Genomic DNA, 24,181 nt, shown 5'->3' with positions numbered 1-24,181 from the left:
TGCTTTCTACAGTGTTGTCCTCTGTTGTCCTCTTATTGTCCTCTTGTTATCCTCTTCTTATCCTGTGAACTTCCTGGCACTTCCCACGCTGCTTTAGTCACAAATGTAAATTTATATGTTGTTGTTGTTCATCACTATTATCATATTATATATATTGTTCATTGTTTGCAGTTGTTGTAACTATGTATTTTTTCGTAAGCTTTTACAATTTAATTTGTATTGTTTTTTATTTATTTATTTTTTTTTTTTTTTGATAGTAACTTTGATAGTTTTAATTTTTTTTATTAATATATAAAAAAGTTTCTATATTAATTATTATTATATTTTTTTTTCTCTTAATTTACGCGACACGGCACGTTTCGTTGAACTTTTAGTTTACACTTTTAACTTTCTTTTTTTTAAATTTACGCGACTCTGCACGTTTCATTAAATTTTGTTAAAACTTTTCACTTCTCCTTTTTTATTTTACGCGACACTGCACGTTTAAATTTTATTTAAAACTTATTATTATGCAATTTCTTTTTTTTTGCATATTTGTTACCTCTCACATGAGGTTTTTATAGGTTTAGACCACGATTGCGAATCCTTTTCCGAGGATTTTTCGATTTTTTTCGTGGCCCCACGTTGGGCGCCAATTAACTTCCCTTATGTGGGAAGTATTAAAAAATATATTATTTACCGCTACGCGCGGTTTTAAATAAAAGACGAAGTGTTGGTTTGAGTCCGCTCACCAACTGGAAGGAACTGACTTTATTCTTAAAATTGCTTATATTTATGTACTTACTTATTATCAAAACAAATAACGGAATCTTGAATTTTGCTTAATTTGGCTGTCGTTAACTTGCATGTACTTCCTACTTTTTGTGTGGGGTCAGGTCATTAAAAAATAGTAAAATGAAGAAAATTCGAACACGAAATTATATTTTTTGTAATGACCTAAAACTTCATTAAGACTTCTAATCTTTGATGTCCGTTGTCTTTCTCTCTGATGCGTTGGGAACGCTCAGAATTCGACTCCCTAAGACTAGCTCTTCAAGCCGCAGCACAAGCTTCGTACTCGATTCTCAAGGTTCTGAAATTTTGTTCAGCAAGCTGCTGCGATCGCTCAATAATCGATTCTCGCGCATGTGCTTAAGAAGTCCTTAAAGCGAGCATTCGTTACTCGCCTCTATTGCCATTGCGATGCGTATTCTCTTCGATTATCAGTTTCTGATGGAGATTCTCCATGACGGCGTCTTTTTGATACCCTCCGCAGGGTATTTCCAGAAAGCTAAGATATACATATGTAGATCATTTGAGCTTTTTAAAATGAAAACAAATTTAACAGTACATAGTACTAAATTAATTGCTTAATACCTATAAAAATGTAATTGATAAATTGTAAGAACTACTCGAGTCACTAAGTTGTTTGAATAGTTAAACGGTTAAATAAGATTGATTTAGTTCTGAAAAGAACTGAGGTTTCGTTTTGATAATCATTTTCCCAAAATATTCCGAGTGGCAGCGTCTGATATGTTCATGCTTTTTTAGTGAATTGTAATTTAGCGTTGTGAGATTCAAAACAAAAACTCTAATGATATGTAGGTACGCTGGAAAAAATTAGGTACATGAATATGTGTGCATCTTGTATGTATGTTTACAGTTAATATTTTAAAGATACAGTAGTTTTCCGCAATAATGAGCACATTAACTGTCAGGCCTGTTCGTATTATCGAACTTTTCGTTAATTCGAGTACTCAGAGGTATGTTTTTCAATAAAAATAAGTTAAATATCCATAAATTGCAGTTTAATAAATTGTTTTATTAATTATTTGTTAAAAAATGAAAAATCATAACAAAACAATTGAAATCCAATAAATACTTCACTTATACTTTCATTTGGTACTGATCAATAATTTTAAATTTTTTTATAAAATTCAACATTTTTTCAATTTGCACATTTCTTTTAATTTTTTTCAAGTTTTATTTTTAATTCTGGTTCGATGTTATTTGATTTTTTTCTCTTTCATACATATGAATTCCTTATGTTGTTCGTTATTTAAGGTACTCAATGTAACAAATTTGCTGGTTCGTTATAAGCAGTTTTCGTTAAAACGAATATTCGTTATTTCGGAAAACTACTGTAATTGTTGGCATATGTATGTACATAGTACATACATGTAGATATTTGTTAATGATATTAGTACCATCAAATAGATCAATGAATATTCAAAAAATTAATGAAATCTGTAATCATATAAAATTATAAAATATTTTTTGTATTAAAGATGCAGTAGTTCGAATACATAATAATAAGCTATCGATTTGACAGTTAATATGCTATCAACTTTTGCCTATCGTGTTGCCCCGTTATGGGTCTGCCTAACCAAACAGCTTAAGCGGAGACCATGCGGCATTTTTCAAATATCTTACAATTTTAACTTTTGATATCTTTCGAATGGAATGTCCAAATTGAATAATTGAAAAAATTATATAATGGTATTGAAGCACACTTAAACATGAAGTCATTTGTTGTGATTAACATTATTTCCAAAGAATAAATAAAAAAGCTTTTATAGCGGTGACATTTATATGTATATAGTTTTAAAATGTTAAAAGCACTTATTGTGACAAAACTATAATAGTTAGACATATGCTGTCGCGACATTTTTTTAGATAATTATATGATCTGCAAATGTGTAGTACATTATTTTGTTTAATAATCAATAGTTTTCGCAGCGCCCGCGATTTAAGAAGGTTTTTTGGTAATTTTTTCACACCCTGGGTTACATTATTGAAGTTTTAGTTTGGATCCCTAACTTTTTGGACAATTTAATATAGCCTATGTTCACCACAGATAGTGTAGCTTTCCAACAGTGAAATAATTGGACAAATCGGTCAAGTAGTTTCGGAGCCTATTCAACGTAAACTAACAAACAATCAAATGTTTTCTCTTTATAAAATTAGTATAGATATATGTAGTATGTAGATGAACCGGTGAAACTTGCACATTTCGCGATATGAACTATTTAAATTGAGAATTGACAGAAGTTGGGACAGAATATGGATCTAGCACTAATAGGTTCCTTCAGAATAATCCTCGAATTTATAATTTAGAAATTCAGCTTGTACCGATCTTGACCTCTGTAGCCTTTAAAAAAGCATACCCAATAGTACCATCACTGAAAAAAAGAAAATCATCTTTGCTTTTGCGCTCTCACCGATTTTATTTGAACAGGATATTAAAAAAGTACCCTGATCCCACGTTGGGCGCCAAATAACAAAACGTTGTTTAGTTGTAACGTCTTTATTTCGCAAGCTCCCTTCTATTCTTATTCTTAAAACAAAAAGGAGCATTTGGCGTAAGTGCCAATTTTGGTGGAAACGACTTTTTGCGTAACTGCATTGTTAGTTGACTGATGATCAGCAAATTATGTGAGAAAGCCCATTTTGGCACAGGGGCACACTATTATAAGAAACATGTCATCTTTGAATTTCTTTAAAATATCTTGAAGATTTACCGATATTTTCGGTAAAAAATAGGCTCAAGCACTGAGGTCCTCATATTCGATATCTAGGGCCTTGACAAGTTAAGTCCGATTTTAGACGGGTGATGCCACACTAGAAATACAGTATTCGTGTTTTGTTCCGATGTTCGATGATGAAAACAGTTGAAATCGACCCAGGAATTACTCCAGCTTCCATATACTGTATAAATAATGATTTTCGCTAAACGTCACCCGAACTTATCCCTTTCATACTTGTTACATTTGGGATCTATGGTAATTTAACTACAATGATGTTTAGATCTAACAAATCTAAAATTTGTTAATGTATTAACCAGTGTCCACACGTACATGACAGTAAACAATGAATGGGTACAAAGCTGTTATGTGTTATAATAAACTGTAGTACCCTTTCTGAACTTACATACATATATTTTAATTGTATGTTAATATTGTTAATTACAATTATTTGCTAAAAATATTTACAAGAAACTTTTTGTAACATTTTAGAAGCTGTCGCTGAGATTGTAGGTGCTCCAGATTTGCACATTGATGAAGGATCCTCTCTTCGGTTAGAGTGTAGACTTAAGAAAGCCACAGAAAATCCTGCTTTTGTTTTCTGGTAAGTAATTTAAACAAGAAAGTTTATGTTTTTTTACTTTCGCAACTACATGCATGTATGTGTGACACCTAAAGGTAATCGAGATAGGCTTATACTTATAAGAATCAGGATAACAAGAGGATAATAATAGCGGATGTCTGGCAGTTCGTCCGCACAAGTAGTAAACTCAGTAAATTGAGATAAGTTTGATATTAAAAATTACCATCTTAACAGTTTTTTACAAATTAAGTTGTAAAGCTCAAACAAGTACAAGTGATCACAATGCGGATGGGCACATATGAATACGAAATGTTGGAAATAGATGTTGTATATATATTAATAAAAAAATAAATCCATAGTTTCATACATAATAAGGATGTATAATGTTGTATTATTATTAAAGGGTGATTTTTTAAGAGCTTGATAACTTTTTTTAAAAAAAAACGCATAAAATTTGCAAAATCTCATCGGTTCTTTATTTGAAACGTTAGATTGGTTCATGACATTTACTTTTTGAAGATAATTTCATTTAAATGTTGACCGCGGCTGCGTCTTAGGTGGTCCATTCGGAAAGTCCAATTTTGGGCAACTTTTTCGAGCATTTCGGCCGGAATAGCCCGAATTTCTTCGGAAATGTTGTCTTCCAAAGCTGGAATAGTTGCTGGCTTATTTCTGTAGACTTTAGACTTGACGTAGCCCCACAAAAAATAGTCTAAAGGCGTTAAATCGCATGATCTTGGTGGCCAACTTACGGGTCCATTTCTTGAGATGAATTGTTCTCCGAAGTTTTCCCTCAAAATGGCCATAGAATCGCGAGCTGTGTGGCATGTAGCGCCATCTTGTTGAAACCACATGTCAACCAAGTTCAGTTCTTCCATTTTTGGCAACAAAAAGTTTGTTAGCATCGAACGATAGCGATCGCCATTCACCGTAACGTTGCGTCCAACAGCATCTTTGAAAAAATACGGTCCAATGATTCCACCAGCGTACAAACCACACCAAACAGTGCATTTTTCGGGATGCATGGGCAGTTCTTGAACGGCTTCTGGTTGCTCTTCACCCCAAATGCGGCAATTTTGCTTATTTACGTAGCCATTCAACCAGAAATGAGCCTCATCGCTGAACAAAATTTGTCGATAAAAAAGCGGATTTCACATTTCGAACCGAACACTGATTTTGGTAATAAAATTCAATGATTTGCAAGCGTTGCTCGTTAGTAAGTCTATTCATGATGAAATGTCAAAGCATACTGAGCATCTTTCTCTTTGACACCATGTCTGAAATCCCACGTGATCTGTCAAATACTAATGCATGAAAATCCTAACCTCAAAAAAATCACCCGTTAAAAGCTTAATAAGCTATAATTGAATGTTGCTTTAGTACTTGGAATGTCATGTAATCCTGAAACAATAGGAAGAATTCTACGCCAAACTGAGGCCACGTATTTAATTTGTGGGTATATGGAACTAGTCCTGCCCAATCACCAGATCTTAATTGAATTGAATATTTGTGGAATAAAATATGAAAACATTATAGTTATAAGCAACAAACAATACCTTAAAACAGCATTTCAGAAAGAGATCTCTTTTAGATCTGTTTAAAAGCAAAAAGTCTACCCTACGAAATATTACTTTAATTAATTACTTAATTGAATTCTCAGCAGAATTCATATATGTATTTATACTCTCGCAACAAAGTTGCTAGAGAGTATTATAGTTTTGTTCACATAACGGTTGTTTGTAACACCCAAAACAAAACGAGTTAGATATTGGGTTATATATACCAAAGTGATCAGGGTATGAAGGATCGCACTATGAAGGGGCATATTTGGATGTAATTTTTTTGGGGAGGTGGGCGTGGCCCCAGTCGTTTTTTTTTGCCACTTCTTAATACAGTCCGGATAATAACCACACCCACCTCCCATACAAAGGTTATGTTGAAAACTACTAAAAGTGGGTTAACTCAATAACGAAAAACGCCAGAAACACTAAATTTCACATAAGAATTGGCATATGAAAACTGCACTCACATTTTTTTTTACAAAATGGAAAATGGGCGTGGCGTCGCCCACTTATGGGTCAAAAACCATATCTCAGGAATTACTCGACCGATTTCAATGAAACTTGGTTTGTAATAGTTTCCTTATATCCCAATGATATGTTGTGAAAATAGGACAAATCGCTTCACAACCACGCCTACTTCCTATATACCAGAACTTTGAAGATGATCTGAATCGTTTACTTTACAATATATAAAGTAAGCACTAGTGAAGATATCGGTGCAGAACTTTGCACAAATACTATGTTAATAGTGTGGCAGCCCCATTCTAAAAATCGCCGAAATCGGAAAATAGGTTTTTAAGGCCCCATATATCGAACACGAGGACCTCGGTGCTTCTAACCAAATATTATGGTTTCCAACTTTCAATGGACTTTATACAATACTAGCTGACCCGGCGAACTTTGTACCGCCTAACAGTCAATGAATGTGGTGTTACAGATAAGCAGAACTTTATGATCTTTTGAAAGCAATACAATGAATACATATAATATTTATAGCGGCCCGGTACGTGCTTCGCTACGTATAAAGTGAAATATTAAATCAAACTCATTTATAAAAAAATAATATATTTAATTATTTGCTAGCTATCCAAAACATTTGGATAAACAATATTTTTTGTTTTTCCATTTTGAGCATGAATAAACAACCGGCTGGGGGTATCGACACTGGAACAGGTAACATAAAGTTGGCCATGTGAAAAACATGATTCCTCCAAATTCACACCACAAACGTTAAGTGTTTGCCCTTGAGCTTTGTTGATGGACATCGCAAATGATAAACGCACAGGATATTGTAATCGTTTGAATTCAAATGGCATATCAGTTGGAATCATAGGGATACGCGGTATTAAACAAACTTCTCCTTTCGATTTACCAGTTAAGATCGTAGCTTCAATCAAATTTGGCAATAAATTTTTCAGTGCCAATCTGGTGCCATTACACAGTTTTGGTGAATTAATATTTCTTCTTCTTCTTCTTCTTAACTGGCGTAGAAACCGCTTACGCGGTTATAGCCGAGTCCACAACAGTGCGCCACGCATCTCTCCTTTTGGCGGTTTGGCGCCAATTGGTAATACCAAGTGAAGACAGGTCCTTCTCCACCTGGTCCTTCCACCGGAGTGGAGGTCTCCCTCTTCCTCGGCTTCCACCAGCGGGTACTGCATCGAAAACTTTCAGAGCTGGGGCACTTTCATCCATTCGAACAACATGACCCAGCCAGCGTAGCCGCTGTCTTTTTATTCGCTGGACTATGTCTATGTCGTCGAACAACACATACAGCTCATCATTCCATCTTCTGCGGTATTCGCCGTTGCCAATGTTTAAGGGACCGTAAATCTTCCGCAAAACCTTTCTCTCGAAAACTCCTAGTGCCGTCTCATCGGATGTTGACACCGTCCACGCTTCTGCTCCATAAAGAAGGACGGGAATGATGAGGGACTTGTAGAGTTTAGTTTTTGTTCGTCGAGAGAGGACTTTACTTTTCAATTGCCTACTCAGTCCATAGTAGCACCTGTTGGCAAGAGTGATTCTGCGTTGGATTTCAAGGCTGACATTATTATCGGTGTTAATGTTGGTTCCTAGGTATACGAAATTATCTACAACTTCAAAGTTATGACTGTCAACAGTGACGTGGGAGCCAAGACGCGAATGCGCTGACTGTTTGTTTGATGACAGGAGATATTTCGTCTTGTCCTCGTTCACCACCAGACCCATTCGCTTCGCTTCCTTATCCAGGCGGGAAAAAGCAGAACTAACGGCGCGGGTGTTGTTTCCGATGATATCAATATCATCGGCGTACGCCAGGAGCTGTACACTCTTGTAGAAGATTGTACCTTCTCTATTTAGCTCTGCAGCTCTTATAATTTTCTCCAGCATCAAGTTAAAGAAGTCGCACGATAGCGAGTCACCTTGTCTGAAACCTCGTTTGGTATCGAACGGCTCGGAGAGGTCCTTCCCGATCCTGACGGAGCTTTTGGTGTTGCTCAACGTCAACTTACACAGCCGTATTAGTTTTGCGGGGATACCAAATTCAGACATCGCGGCATAAAGGCAGCTCCTTTTCGTGCTGTCGAAAGCAGCTTTAAAGTCGACAAATAGATGGTGTGTGTCGATCCTTTTTTCACGGGTCTTCTCCAAGATTTGGCGCATGGTGAATATCTGGTCAGTTGTTGATTTTCCAGGTCTAAAGCCACACTGATAAGGTCCAATCAGTTTGTTGACGGTGGGCTTTAGTCTTTCACACAGTACGCTCGATAGAACCTTATAAGCGATGTTAAGGAGGCTTATCCCACGATAGTTGGCGCAGATTGTGGGGTCTCCCTTTTTGTGGATTGGGCAGAGTACACTGAGATTCCAATCGTCGGGCATGCTTTCTTCCGACCATATTTCGCAAAGAAGCTGATGCATGCACCTTATCAGCTCTTCGCCGCCGTATTTGAATAGCTCGGCCGGCAATCCATCGGCCCCCGCCGCCTTGTTGTTCTTCAAGCGGGTAATTGCTATTCTAATTTCTTCACGGCCGGGCAATGGAACATCTGTTCCATCGTCGTCGATTGGGGAATCGGGTTCGCCATCTCCTGGTGTTGTACTTTCACTGCCATTCAGCAGGCTGGAGAAGTGTTCCCTCCACAAACACAGTATACTCTGGTCATCACCCACTAGATCACCGCTGGGGGTCCTACAGGAGTGTGCTCCGGTCTTGAAACCTTCAGTTAGTCGCCGGATCTTTTCGTAAAATTTTCGAGCATTACCCCTGTCGGCCAGCTTGTCAAGCTCTTCATACTCACGCATTTCTGCCTCTTTCTTTCTTTTTCTGCAAATGCGTCTCGCTTCCCTCTTCAGCTCTCGGTATCTTTCCCATCCCGCTCGTGTTGCGGTCGATCGCAACATTGCGAGGTAGGCAGTCTGTTTTCTCTCCACTGCGAGACGACAATCCTCATCATACCAGCTGTTTTTTTGGCTTTTCCGAAAGCCAATGGTTTCGGTTGCAGCTGTACGTAAGGAGTTTGATATGCCGTCCCACAGCTCCCTTATACCGAGATGCTGATGAGTGCTCTCAGAGAGCAGGAGTGCAAGTCGAGTAGAAAATCGTTCGGCTGTCGGTTGTGATTGCAGCTTCTCGATGTCGAACCTTCCTTGTGTTTGTTGACGTGTGCGCTTTTCTACACAGAGGCGGGTGCGTATCTTAGCTGCTACAAGATAGTGGTCTGAGTCGATGTTGGGACCACGAAGCGTACGCACATCAAAAACACTGGAGACATGTCGTCCATCTATCACAACATGATCGATCTGGTTGCGAGTGATTCGATCCGGGGACAGCCAAGTAGCTTGATGGATTTTCTTATGCTGGAATCTAGTGCTACAGATGACCATATTTCGGGCCCCGGCGAAGTCGATCAGCCTCAGACCGTTTGGTGATGTTTCGTCATGGAGGCTGAATTTTCCGACTGTTGTGCCAAAGACACCTTCTTTACCCACCCTAGCGTTGAAATCGCCAAGCACGATTTTGACATCGTGGCGGGGGCAGCGCTCATAGGTACGTTCTAGGCGCTCATAGAAGGTATCTTTGGTCACTTCGTCCTTCTCTTCCGTCGGGGCGTGGGCGCAAATCAGCGATATGTTGAAGAACCTCGCTTTGATGCGGATTGTGGCTAGACGTTCATCCACCGGGGTGAATGCCAGGACTCGACGACGGAGTCTCTCTCCCACCACGAATCCCACACCGAATTTGCGCTCCTTTATATGGCCGCTGTAGTAGATGTCACAAGGACCCACCTTCTTCCGTCCTTGTCCCGTCCATCGCATTTCTTGGATTGCGGTGATGTCAGCCTTTACTCTTACGAGGACATCAACCAGCTGGGCAGAGGCACCTTCCCAATTAAGGGTCCGGACATTCCAGGTGCATGCCCTTAAATCATAGTCCTTTATACGTTTGCCGTGGTCGTCATCAAAAGGGGGGTTTCTCATCCGAGGCCTGTGTTTCTTATTCAAATTTCACAATAATATAATCAAAGAACCCACTTTCAGAGTCAAGCAATGCGGTGGCATACCAGCCGGTTCTAATGAAGTTAAAAATTCAGTTGGATAATTCATTGCCTCATTTTGATTCATAGCACTGTCAATTGACTTATATGTCGTGACTACGCCTGGGAGTTTTGCTTGAATTTGAAAATATATGGCATTGATATGAATGTTCTTTGGTGCTAAAATAATAATCGATTTGTATTTTGCCATCACCAATTTGTAACAATTGTTTTGAACACTCATGGGCAGCTGGATCATTTTGTAGGTGAATACGCATATTAATGGTCAGTGTCAATTTTTGTACATATCTCCAAAGAACTGATGACTTCAAACAGGCATTTATTTCATCAGCAGGAGTTGACCGAGGAATGACAGGCAATTTTTGTCGAAAATCGCCTGACAGTAACATCAAAGCACCACCAAAAAGCTGTTGGTTACCACGTAAATCTTGCATTGTTCGATTAAATGCTTCTAGTAATTTTTTATTCGCCATTGTACACTCATCCCATAAAATAATTGACGTTAATCGCAGAACTTTTGCCATAGCAGAATTTCTTGAAATATTGCAAGTTGGAGTTTCAATCACCTGTACATTCAATGGCAATTTTAATGCAGAGTGTGCTGTCCGACCACCTTCTAATAATGTAGCAGCAATTCCCGAAGATGCAAGAGCCAATGCAATTTTCTGTTCCGATCGAATAGTGGCTAAACTCAGTGATATAACGAACGTTTTGCCTGTACCACCAGGTGCATCCAAGAAATATAACCCACCTGCATTATTGGAAATGGCTTGCATTATTGTGTCATAGACATGTTTTTGCTGAATATTCATTTTGGTTATATTCGATTGTACAAATAAACGCAAATCATTAGAATTGAATTCCTGCTCACGTTGCAATTCACGATCAAACAGATCATGCATGTCACGATTTGGTGCGGTCATACCCAATTGTACTAATGTTTTATTTGCAATCCATAGACACATATCTTCAATTATTATCAAAGCTTCGTTGTACATTTCCTTAAAATAAGTGGAAAATGTGACTTAAGAAATTTCTACAAATGATGAAATGTCAACACACTGAAAATATTAATTACCTGTTCGTGGATCAATCATTGGTATATTTATCTTATAGCCATTGTCACCTTTCCAATGCAATATTGGGTATTGTAATGCGTCGTAACTACGATGAAGTTCCGAAACAAGTTGCAATTGGTCATTTCTACGATGAAGTATAATATCACGTGATTGAAACTGATCACCACGAATTACAATTGCAACCTCATCAATTGTCGGTGCATTGAATCGCCTTTCATGCTCTCCAAAAGGTGTTCTATCAGCCCTTAATACGATTTTATGATGATCAGAGGGCATACGATCGAGAGCAATTTTGAACAATTGAACTAATGCGTTATGCTGATGGAAAAACCTTTGTAGCTCACAAATAATTTCTCGTCATGTATTCAAAGCACTTGCACAACGTTGATCCAATTCACGATTTTCATCACCAATAAAATAAATTTGCAAAAATTGATAATCAGCGTCGGGGTATGGCAATAACGAACCAGCTTGATGATAAATTTGGCCCTGAATCTGCAACATGAATGCAATTTTAGGTATATGTTGCATAATAATTTTTAAAACTATAGATTGATTGGGACAATCCTGTTTAAGTATTTACCTTAAACGCCGGCATAAAATTATCTCTAATAATGTTAGTAGCACCAAAAGAAGTCATTTGAAATGCCGAATTGTATTGTTGAATATGACTCAAAAAGTGCTTCGAATTTTCAGAAGTCCCAAAAATTAATGAAGACAATGGTTCGGGTGGAGTTTCTAATGGCCATTAGCACAACACATGCCGGGCGTTTCACCTGGAAATTTAGCCGCCTCACAATGTGGACATATTGCGTCCATTATTCCAATATATGCGTACATACTGTAATTAATCTGACTGTTGTAATTAAAAACAGCACGCATAATTTCAGGTACAACAGATCTATTTCGTGCATTACGTTCACGCTGCGATGCATTAGCTTGTGCTCGTTCATCTGGAGTCTGTGATCGCCTTTGTAATGCCGTAGCATTTGCATGACGCGTTCGCCGACCTATATTTCCTCGTGTGGGTCGTGGCATTTTTCTTTCAATTAAAAAAGAATAAATCAAATTAAAAAATTGTACACCATATGTTTTTTTAAATAAGGAAACACATACATTCGTGTAATTCACTTCAACAGTTCAAAACTTACCGTTTTTTGCTCGGAAATTCGCTTTGCGCTATATTTATTTTTTTTTACAAATTCACACAAATTTCAATAATTATTAAAAACAAGTAAGGAAGGGCTAAGTTCGGGTGTAACCGAACATTTTATACACTCGCAATTTATTTATTTAACTTTAATAATATTATATAATACACAATTTGACACACATATTCGTCATATATATTGTATAAAGTCCATTGAAAGTGGAAAACCCTAATATTAGGTTAGAAGTACCGAGGTCCTCATGTTCGATATATGGAGCCTTGACAACCTATGGTCCGATTTCGGTGATTTTTAGAATGGGGCTGCCACACTATAAATACAGTATTTGTGCAAAGTTTTGCACCGATATCTTCACTAGTGCTTACTTTATACATTGTAATGTATACGTTTCAGATCGTCTTCAAAGTTCTGGTATATAGGAAGTAAGCGTGGTTGTGAAGCGATGTGGCCTATTTTCACAACATACCATTGGGATGTAAGGAAACTATTACAAACCAAGTTTCATTGAAATCGGTCGAGTAGTTCCTGAGATATGGTTTTTGACCCATAAGTGGGCGACGCCACGCCCATTTTCCATTTTCTAAAAAAATCTGAGTGCAGCTTCCATCTGCCATTTCTTATGTGAAATTTAGTGTTTCTGGCGTTTTTCGTTATTGAGTTAACACACTTTAAGTAGTTTTCAACATAACCTTTGTATAGGAGGTGGGCGTGGTTATGATCCGATTTCTTTCGTTTTTGGACTGTATTAGGAAGTGGCTAAAAAAACGACTGCAGAAAGTTTGGTTTATATAGCTCTATTGGTTTGCGAGATATGTACAAAAAACTTAGTAGGGGGCGCCCACTTCCCTAAACAAATTGCATCCAAATATGCCCCTTCATAGTGATATCCTTCATACCAAATTTTATTTCCATAGCTTTATTTATGGCTTAGTTGTGGCACTTTATGTGTTTTCGGGTTTCGCCATTTTGTGGGCGTGGCAGTGGTCCGATTTTGCTCATTTTCGAAAGCAACCTTCCTATGGTGCCAAGAAATAAGTGTGCCAAGTTTCATCAAGATATCTTAATTTTTACTCAAGTTACAGCTTGCACGGACGGACGGACGGACGGACGGACAGACAGACATTCGGATTTGAAATCCATTCTTCATCATGATCACTTTGGGATATATATCCCTAAATCTAACTCGTTTAGTTTTGGGTGTTACAAACAACCGTTATGTGAACAAAACTATAATACTCTCTTTAGCAACTTTGTTGCTAGCAACTTTGTTGCGAGAGTATAAAAAAAAAATATAATAACTAATAATTTTGCACCGCGGTAATCCCGGACACTACTGAACGTATGGGGCCAAAGAAAACGCTCCAGCAATGTTTACACTCCAATGTCATATATTCTCCTAATTTGAATTTTCTTAATGCTAAGAGTCAAAGCTCTATATATCTACAAAAAAAAAAAAATATTCATGTATTTCTCTCTGCAAAATAAATGCACCATAATATAATTCGATGTCTTTTTAAAGCCTACTTTGTTTGTCGATCTGCCTGCTACATACATACCTACATATTGATATAAATATAATGCAAGTAAGTTTGTAGGTGGGAATAATAAGTATGCTAGTTAAGATGGAAGTTCATAAATTTTGAGAGCGAAAGAGCGTAGCTAAGTAGATAACAAATCGTTTAGTTAATGATTAAACTATTATTGATGTATGTATGTTAATATGAAAACGTATAATCCCCTGGCTAAGTGGGATGAATCTGACCAAACAAATGGGTTTTTGGTGTGTTTTTAAAAATAATTTCACCATACATTGAGCGCTTTTCAGCTTTCCATGTAGGTACGAGTTAAATAAAAACAAGTAAGGAAGGGCTAAGATCAGGTGTAACCGAACATTTTATACTCTCGCAATTTATTTATTTAACTTTATTTATCTATACTAATTATATAAAATCGCTTATATGAAAAATGTTTGTAACGGCTAATCTCCTAAAGTTCTGAAGCGATTTTTATAAATTTTTTTTTAAATAAAGCATTTCCTCTAGGCTCGCGAGTGGCATACTTATTTTTTTAATTTTCCGAAATCAAATCTTTTTTCTTTCGGGTTGAAGTTTTTGAAAAATCAAAAATATTGCAAGCATAAGGTTTTTCGTTCACCAAACGCAGTCTACAGCGAAGCGCGCTTTGTGTGTGTGCGTGTGCTCTTTATCGTTTGCGGCACGCACTCTCTCTCTCTTCCATCTCTGCACATCTTTTCCAGCATAACGTGATGAAGTAAAGTACATACATATGTATGCACTCTCTCTCTTCCATCTCTCACATCTTTTACTACATAACTTATTGAAGTAAAGTACAAAGCAAAAAAGGTTGCATATATAAATGATCGCAGAACAAGTGAAATAACGCTAAACAGAATAATCAAATGCTTGCATAAATTGCCGTATGTATGCATGTATGTAGATATGTAAATACAGTGTCAACTATATTTACTCTGTTTTACAGTTACTTATTTTGCAGCAACGCACCGTTGCTTGAATTGCTTTTCTTATTGTCTTTGTACTTTTTTCTAACAAAACACATCTATCTTCTTCTTCTATATAAATAAAAATGGATCTTCGAAATGTATGTACGCCCATAACTTTCGAACGATTGCACCAAATCCGATGATTCTTGGTTTTATAAATTCTTTATTGTTAGGACAAGGTTTATATGTTGAAAAATTATAAAAAATTAAACAGTGAAGTATTAAAAAACGCATTTAAGAAAAATTAATTAAAAATGAATCGCAAAATGTGTTGCTAAGCGCATATCTCGAGAACAGCTGAACCGATTTCGCTAATTCTTTTTTTGCAATATTCCTTGAAGTATAAGGTCCTGAAAAAGTCTAAAATCCACACTTTTTGTATAAAAATGAATTGCTGTTCGTTAGTCTCGCAAAAAGTCGAGAACGGCCAAACCGATCTGGCTAATTGAAGTCTTGAAATATTCGGGGAAGGGCAGGAAAGGTTTAGAAATTAAGTAAATATGGAAAAATTGCGAGGAAGATAATAAAAAGAGCATTTTATTTGAATTGACAACAAAAATATGAAAAAAGAAAACAAAAAATAATAACATTTTGAAGGTTGTCATTGTTGCTTTGTTGAAATATTTTTGTCAGTTCTTAACTGTATAAGGTTGTGTCGATAGCCCAAAAACAATTTGTAACAAATAAGGAAAGGCTAAGTGCAACCGAACATTAATTTTTTTAAGAAAACACACAATTTGACCCATATATTCGGCATAAAGTCCAATATAAAATCATCATATATATTATATGAGGGCTGATGTAATTTCTGAACTAATTTCTCTCATTTTCACCACTAATGTTAACGGGAATAGGGACAACTTGGCAACTGTTAGTAGGCAAACCAACGTCACATTCGGCCTTGAAATTATTCCTAAATTGCAAATCGAAGACACACCAGTCTGCAAAATCAAAAGTCAAAAGTAGCGCTATAGCGAAGATTTTCCAGATATTCATGATATGATATGATATGATATTCATGGAGGCACTGCGAAGGACTTCCAAAGATTTACGCGACAACCAAAACTTTTTTGGTGGAGCCATGATTCTTTTGGCAGGTGATTTACGCCAGACTCTTCCAATTATTCCTGGATAATCGCATGATTAAAATTATCTACTTTATGGCGACACATAAAGATTCGCCAATAAACAACTAACATACCACTAATTTTGCAACAATATCAAATTGCGATTGTAGAAGCAGTTGGAAATGGTAGGGTCCCAGTTGACAACTCAATGGATTAATAACATTTCCTGACATGAAACCACAATATGATAACCATAAATGGCTGCTTGATGACCTATATTGGTGGTAAAAAAAAAAACAAGAATCTCTTCGATCTTAATGCGACAATTTAGAATTTCAGGAGAGTTGACACAGCTACAAACCAGGATGACGTATTCAATTATCTCACAGACTATTTAAAATTGCTGGATTATCCCCACTCACTTGCAATTAAAAGTAGTGTGAGTTGTTATCATGCTGCTTAACATAAATCAACCTCGACTTTGAAGAAGGTATAACGTTTTCGTCTTTATGCGTAAGAATTTTTTCTCTGCATTGAAAAATTTACAAATTTAATGTATACCATAGCCACAAAAACGAAAAATTAAACCCGTTTTTCGTTGTCACGACATAGCATGAAACCGGCTTGACCGATTTGGCTGATTCTTTTTTGTGTGTATTCCAGGGGGTTTGAGGATGTTTCTTACGGAGAGAAAAAATGCCTAAAATTCATACCTTTCTAATCTCCCATACAAACAATTTGTAATAAGTATTCATTTTTATATGGAGGATATTATAGATTCCAGATCAAATTGAATAGGTGCGCATACATAAGATATGTAGGTCAGCTATACAAAATAAAGTAGTGCACCAAATTTACGCTAAGGCGGTACGAAGTTCGCCGGGTCTGCTAGTATATATATATATATATATAATATAAACCGATCGCGTTTTTATGATTCTTTAATTGTTCAAATTTACCCTATGTTAGTTGGATATATAAGCATTGGAAGCACAATTACAATACGGTTGCGTATGTACGTTTGTTTGCGCGGTAAGAAGACTGTGGTAAGAGAGAATTGGATGATGTGCGGGTCTTTGACCTCCGCACTTATAATTATGTATGCGTGTAGATGTTTTATAATAATGTAATGTACCAACATGCAAATGTGGGACGTATGATTTTGGAAGTGGAGAGATCGAGAGAATTGAATTGTTGAAGAACCGGTTTTTAAATAGAAATATGTTGTATATGTATGTAAGTATGTAATATGTTAAATACACAGTATTATTTAATATGTTGTAAATCAATATGCAAATATGTGTGTTCTTTTAAATCTTTTTTTTCTTTATTTGATTTCTTTATGCCGTATGCTTATTTATTTAATGCAATCCTGCTTCCTGTTTCTTGAAACAGAAGGGGTACTGCTGGAAATTATTGCAAGTAGTTGCTTGAATTTTTTTTTTAAGTGATTATGTGTGTTTGTTTACACAAATATAAGCTCGATTAGGCATGAGACAATGTAATTATGTGATGTATATATCTATATACATATATATATATACATACATAACAAAAATTTTTATTTTTATTTTGTTTTCTCTACCTTTTTAAAAAGGTGTATGCATACATATGTACATACGAACTAATAATAGGAATGGATACACTCATTCTAGTCCGCCTCAAGGGGTATTAGGGTGGTACTTAAAATGTGTGTGTATGTAGTTTGTAATTCCTGATTTGACGTCCAGCAGATTGTAGGTAGATTCCTGTTGTCCTGTCGTGCCCTCTCATGTATGTTGGTGTAGATTTTTATTTTTTTTTAACTGTTATAAGTTACCGATGTGGTTTTAATATCGCGCCCGTTTTTTTGTTTTAAATCCGGTTATAAAGTACAGTTGTAGTATCGCGCCCGTTTTTTTAATGTATTTTATGTATGTGTCTACACTTTCACTGCACCTGCACTGTATGATAATGCATATAATTTTTGGAATCTCTATGTATAGTATGTATTTTTTTCTTTTATATTTTTCACCGCACTTTGAAATAAATTTTAAATTTCATACCTTTCTAATCTCCCATACAAACAATTTGTAATAAGTATTCATTTTTATATGGAGGATATTATAGATTCCAGTTCAAATTGAATAGGTACGCATACATAAGATAGGTCAGCTATACAAAATAAAGTAGTGCACCAAATTTACGCTAAGGCGGTGTGAAGTTCGCCGGGTCTGCTAGTACAATATATATGACGAATATGTGGGTCAAATTGTGTATTATATAATACTAGCAGACCCGGCGAACTTCGTACCGCCTTAGCATAAATTTGGTGCACTACTTTATTTTGTATAGCTGACCTATCTTATGTATGCGTACCTATTCAATTTGAACTGGAATCTATAACATCCTCCATATAAAAATGAATACTTATTACAAATTGTTTGTAAGGGAGATTAGAAAGGTGTGAATTTTAGGCATTTTCAGGCATTTTTTTCTCTCCGTAAGAAACATCCTCAAACCCCCTGGAATACACACAAAAAAGAATCAGCCAAATCGGTCAAGCCGGTTTCATGCTATGTCGTGACAACGGAAAACGGGTTTAATTTTTCGTTTTTGTGGCTAAGGTATACATTAAATTTGTAAATTTTTCAATGCAGAGAAAAAATTCTTACGCATAAAGACGAAAACGTTATACCTTCTTCAAAGTCGAGGTTGATTTATGTTAAACAGCATGTAACAATTCACACTACTTTTAATTGCAAGTGAGTGGGGATAATCCAGCAATTTTAAATACTCTGTGAGATAATTGAATACGTCATCCTGGTTTGTAGCTGTGTCAACTCTCCTGAAATTCTAAATTGTCGCATTAAGATCGAAGAGATTCTTGTTTTTTTACCACCAATATAGGTCATCAAGCAGCCATTTATGGTTATCATATTGTGGTTTCATGTCAGGAAAAACACGATGAATAAGCTTCTTCTTTGAGTCAATGAAGTGACAGAAATATGTTGGAAATGTTATTAATCCATTGAGGTGTCAACTGGGACCCTACCATTTCCAACTGCTTCTACAATCGCAATTTGATATTGTTGCAAAATTAGTGGTATGTTAGTTGTTTATTGGCGAATCTTTATGTGTCGCCATAAAGTAGATAATTTTAATCATGCGATTATCCAGGAATAATTGGAAGAGTCTGGCGTAAATCACCTGCCAAAAGAATCATGGCTCCACCAAAAAAGTTTTGGTTGTCGCGTAAATCTTTTGAAGTCCTTCGCAGTGCCTCCATGAATATCATATCATATCATATCATGAATATCTGGAAAATCTTCGCTATAGCGCTACTTTTGACTTTTGATTTTGCAGACTGGTGTGTCTTCGATTTGCAATTTAGGAATAATTTCAAGGCCGAATGTGACGTTGGTTTGCCTACTAACAGTTGCCAAGTTGTCCCTATTCGCGTTAACATCAGTGGTGAAAATGAGAGAAATTAGTTCAGGAATTACATCAGCCCTCATATACTATATATGATGATTTTATATTGGACTTTATGCCGAATATATGGGTCAAATTGTGTGTTTTCTTAAAAAAATTAATGTTCGGTTGCACTTAGCCTTTCCTTATTTGTTACAAATTGTTTTGGGGCTATCGACACAACCTTATACAGTTAAGCACTGACAAAAATATTTCAACAAAGCAACAATGACAACCTTCAAAATGTTATTATTTTTTGTTGTCTTTTTTCATATTTTTGTTGTCAATTCAAATAAAATGCTCTTTTTATTATCTTCCTCGCAATTTTTCCATATTTACTTAATTTCTAAACCTTTCCTGCCCTTCTCCGAATATTTCAAGACTTCAATTAGCCAGATCGGTTTGGCCGTTCTCGACTTTTTGCGAGACTAACGAACAGCAATTCATTTTTATATCTATAGATTAGAAATTGTATGTATGAGAATTTAAAAAAGTGTGGATTTTAGACTTTTTCAGGACCTTATACTTCAAGGAATATTGCAAAAAAAGAATTAGCGAAATCGGTTCAGCTGTTCTCGAGATATGCGCTTAGCAACACATTTTGCGATTCATTTTTAATTAATTTTTCTTAAATGCGTTTTTTAATACTTCACTATTTATTTTTTTTATAATTTTTCAACATACAAACCTTGTCCTAACAATAAAGAATTTATAAAACCAAGAATCATCGGATTTGGTGCAATCGTTCGAAAGTTATGGGCGTACATACATTTCGAAGATCCATTTTTATTTATATAGAAGAAGAAGATAGATGTGTTTTGTTAGAAAAAAGTACAAAGACAATAAGAAAAGCAATTCAAGCAACGGTGCGTTGCTGCAAAATAAGTAACTGTAAAACAGAGCAAATATAGTTGACACTGTATTTACATATCTATATACATGCATACATACGGCAATTTATACGAGCATTTGATTGTGCTGTTTAGCATTATTTCACTTGTTCTGCGATCATTTATATATGCAAACTTTTTTGCTTTGTACTTTACTTCAATAAGTTATGTAGTAAAAGATGTGAGAGATGGAAGAGAGAGAGTGCATACATATGTATGTACTGTACTTCATTACGTTATGCTGGAAAAGATGTGCAGAGATGGAAGAGAGAGAGAGTGCGTGCCGCAGACGATAAAGAGCACACGCACACACACAAAGCGCGCTTCGCTGTAGACTGCGTTTGGTGAACGAAAAACCTTATGCTTGCAATATTTTTGATTTTTCAAAAACTTCAACCCGAAAGAAAAAGGATTTGATTTCGGAAAATTAAAAAAATAAATATGCCACTCGCGAGCCTAGAGCAAATGCTTTATTTAAAAAAAAAAATTATAAAAATCGCTTCAGAACTTTAGGAGATTAGCCGTTACAAACATTTTTCATATAAGCGATTTTATATAATTAGTATAGATAAAGTCCATTAAAAGTTGGAAACCATAATATTAGGTTAGAAGCAGCGTGGTCCTCGTGTTCGATATATGGGGCCTTAAAAACCTATGGTCCGATTTCGGCGATTTTTAGAATGGGGCTGCCACACTATTAACATAGTATTTATGCAAAGTTCTGCACCGATATCTTCACTAGTGCTTACTTTATATATTGTAAAGTAAACGATTCAGATTGTCTTCAAAATTCTGGTATATAGGAAGTAGGCGTGGTTGTGAAGCGATTTGGCCTATTTTCACACCATATCATTGGGATGTAAGGAAACTATTACAAACCAAGTTTCATTGTAATCGGTCAAGTAGTTCCTGAGATATGGTTTTTGACCCATAAGTGGGCGACGCCACGCCCATTTTCCATTTTGTACAAAGATCTGAGTGCAGCTTTTATCTGCCATTACTTATGTGAAATTTAGTGTTTCTGACGTTTTTCGTTAATGAGTTAACCCACTTTTAGTAATTTTCAACCTAGCTTTGTATGGGAGGAGGGCGTGGGACAATCCGATTTCTTTCATTTTTGGACTGCATTAGGAAGTGGCTAAAAAAAACGACTGCAGAAAGTTTGGTTTATATAGCTCTATTGGTTTGCGAGATATGTACAAAAAACTCAGTAGGGGGAGGGGCCACGCACACTTCCCCAAAAAAATTACATTCAAATATGCCCCTTCATAGTGTGATCCTTCATACCAAATTTTATTTCCATAGCTTTATTTATGGCTTAGTTGTGGCACTTTATTGTTTTCGGTTTTCGCCATTTTGAGGGCGTGGCAGTTGTCCGATTTTGCTCATCGCAATCAAGTTTTAGCTAATTGCAAATAAAATATAATTTCATGTTCGAATTTTCTCATTTTACTTTTTTAAAATGAACACACGCAAGAAACGAGAAAGTACATATATATTTATATATACATATATATTATATGTACATATGAATATAAGTATGTAAAAGTTTATAACTTTTGAAATGTTTGTTTAAACCCGTGCGAAGCTATATCCAATAAATGAACAGGTTTTTTTCAATTTTGCCTTGACCAATTTCCTTAATTGGTACTTGATTCGAATGTAATCGAATCTCAATTTAAAGTAGAACTTTTTTGAGAAAGAGTAGGTTTCATAAATAATATAATAGGACAAACAGTACAATTTTGTCTAGTGTAGTGGAGAGAGATGAAAAACGATATAACTGCGCTTCTACTTCTTAAGGGGTTACATGGGTTTTGTCTGGCAAAAAAAAACCTATTTTCAATATTTTTTTCTTTGTAACAAATCATTTATTTAATTCAAACTTTTTTCTTTTTTATAGATACATAAGTATTTAAAGAATAATTTCTAAAATTTTCAAAAAAAAAAAATTAAAACTCGTCGATTGTGACATCATTTCCGGTGACCCTTCGGAAGAAGGTGTATCCGCGTTGTCAGCATAACTCCTGACAGGATCATCCAAAATAAAAACAAGTTTTTTAGGTAAGACCATAATATCGTGCTTGAACGAAGGAAAGACAAAAAAAGTAAAAATTGGAATTTTGACAGACATTTTTATAACCCCTTGTGAAGTGTTTTTCACATTATTTTCCTATTTTTTGTTATTATAATATACTTTTAATATGTTTAGTTTGATATAAGCACGTAAACCTGAAGAATTTTCAATATTTGTTAAATGCATAAATTGATACTAAATTTAATGTCTAATATCTTAATACAAGTACCTATACTCGCGTACCTGAAAGATCAAAAAAAAAAAGAAAAAATAACAAACAAAATTAAAATTCAATTAACAAAGTGAAAAATTTTTGTGGATTACACACTCCCCTGTCTCCACGGTTTCGAATTACCTACCTTCTCTTGCACTGCATTTCTATTAATGAATTGGACGTAAGAATTTTATCTAGTCTTTCTATAATTTACTTATCACTCAATTACGTGTGGACTGCAACCTCCTTCCAGGCTAGTGAAGAGCGATATTGCTACTTATCACTGCGATTTCAGTGATTGCTATTTTTAAATCACTGTGATTTTATATTGCTATTGCGATCACAACAAAAAAAAACGAATTTATGAGTACTTGTCCTCCACACTTTTTTTTAATTTTTTACATTTACATTTTTATTATTATTAATTTTAACGATATCCAAAATTTACCTGCTTTTGTAATTACAATTAACTAATTAAACAATTTTGGTTACATTTAACTGATTTTGTAATCACCATACCCAAAATTATCCAAATCGCAATTAAAATTGCTACTGTGATCACTGAACAGTGATTTCTACTTTTGAACTGATATTGTTACTGAACAGTGACTGCTACTTTCGAACTGATATTGTTACTGAACAGTGATTGCTACTTTCGAACTGATATTGTTACTGAAAAGTGACTGCTACTTTCGAACTGGTATTGTTACTGAACAGTGATTGTTACTTTTCGAACAGTGATCGAATTAGAATTACTGAACTCCTATATGTACTGTGATCGAACAAAAACACTGAACTTCTCTATAGCTACTGTGATCGAACTCAAATTACTGAACTGCAATTGCGATTGTAAATCACTGATATTTACAAAAGTTGATCACAGTTGCTATATGTGATTTTTCAATCACAGTAAAAAAATCACCGGTGCTGAATCGCTCATCACTATTCCAGTCGTAGTCTTTTTCTTAGATTTTTGCCCCAGATCATACAGAAGTGGACGGTTACGGACTTATTCAATTAAAACCTCATCCAAATCCATTGTTAATCTTGAAATATAACATTTTAATTGCTAATAAGGCCTGATTTAGCAATTAACCGTAAAATTTTTACCAAATAAAAATAATACGCAGTTCTGGCAAATAATATAGTTTTGTTTCCTACATACCAGAACTTTGAAGACGATCTGAATTGTTTACTTTACAATATATAAAGTAAGCACTAGTGAAGATATCGTAACAGAACTTTGCACAAATACAAAATCGGACCCATATATCGAACGTAAGAACTCAGTGCTTCTAATTTTGTTTACCAAAAATATAAGTAAGTCTCTCAGATATTTTGAAGAAATTCGGTGGGAATATATATCTTTTAATAATATGTCTCCGTGCCTAAAATACGTGAAATCGGGTCATAACTTCACCTAACTCCCATATACTAAAGATTAGGGTTTTCAAACCTTCTATGGACTTTATACGATATATATGACGAATATGTGGGTCAAATTGTGTGTTATATTATTGAA

The 24,181-nt window shown here is 35.5% G+C and overlaps 1 protein-coding gene across 2 annotated transcripts in view; it reads left to right on the top strand.

Moving 5' to 3' along the window:
- Positions 1-24,181, top strand: part of LOC105219897 (uncharacterized) — a 201,268-nt gene that overhangs the window by 119,969 nt on the left and 57,118 nt on the right. For both annotated transcript variants that reach the window (XM_054227504.1, XM_054227505.1), the window contains one exon: positions 3,996-4,107. In XM_054227504.1, coding sequence (XP_054083479.1) covers positions 3,996-4,107 — 112 coding nt within the window. The remainder of the gene's footprint in view (positions 1-3,995; positions 4,108-24,181) is intronic.

The sequence above is a fragment of the Zeugodacus cucurbitae genome, chromosome 3 (genome assembly GCF_028554725.1).
Source record: "Zeugodacus cucurbitae isolate PBARC_wt_2022May chromosome 3, idZeuCucr1.2, whole genome shotgun sequence".
Classification (NCBI taxonomy): domain Eukaryota; kingdom Metazoa; phylum Arthropoda; class Insecta; order Diptera; family Tephritidae; genus Zeugodacus; species Zeugodacus cucurbitae.
The sequence above is the reverse complement of the archived record's forward strand: the minus strand, read 5'-3'. Positions and strand labels throughout refer to the sequence as shown.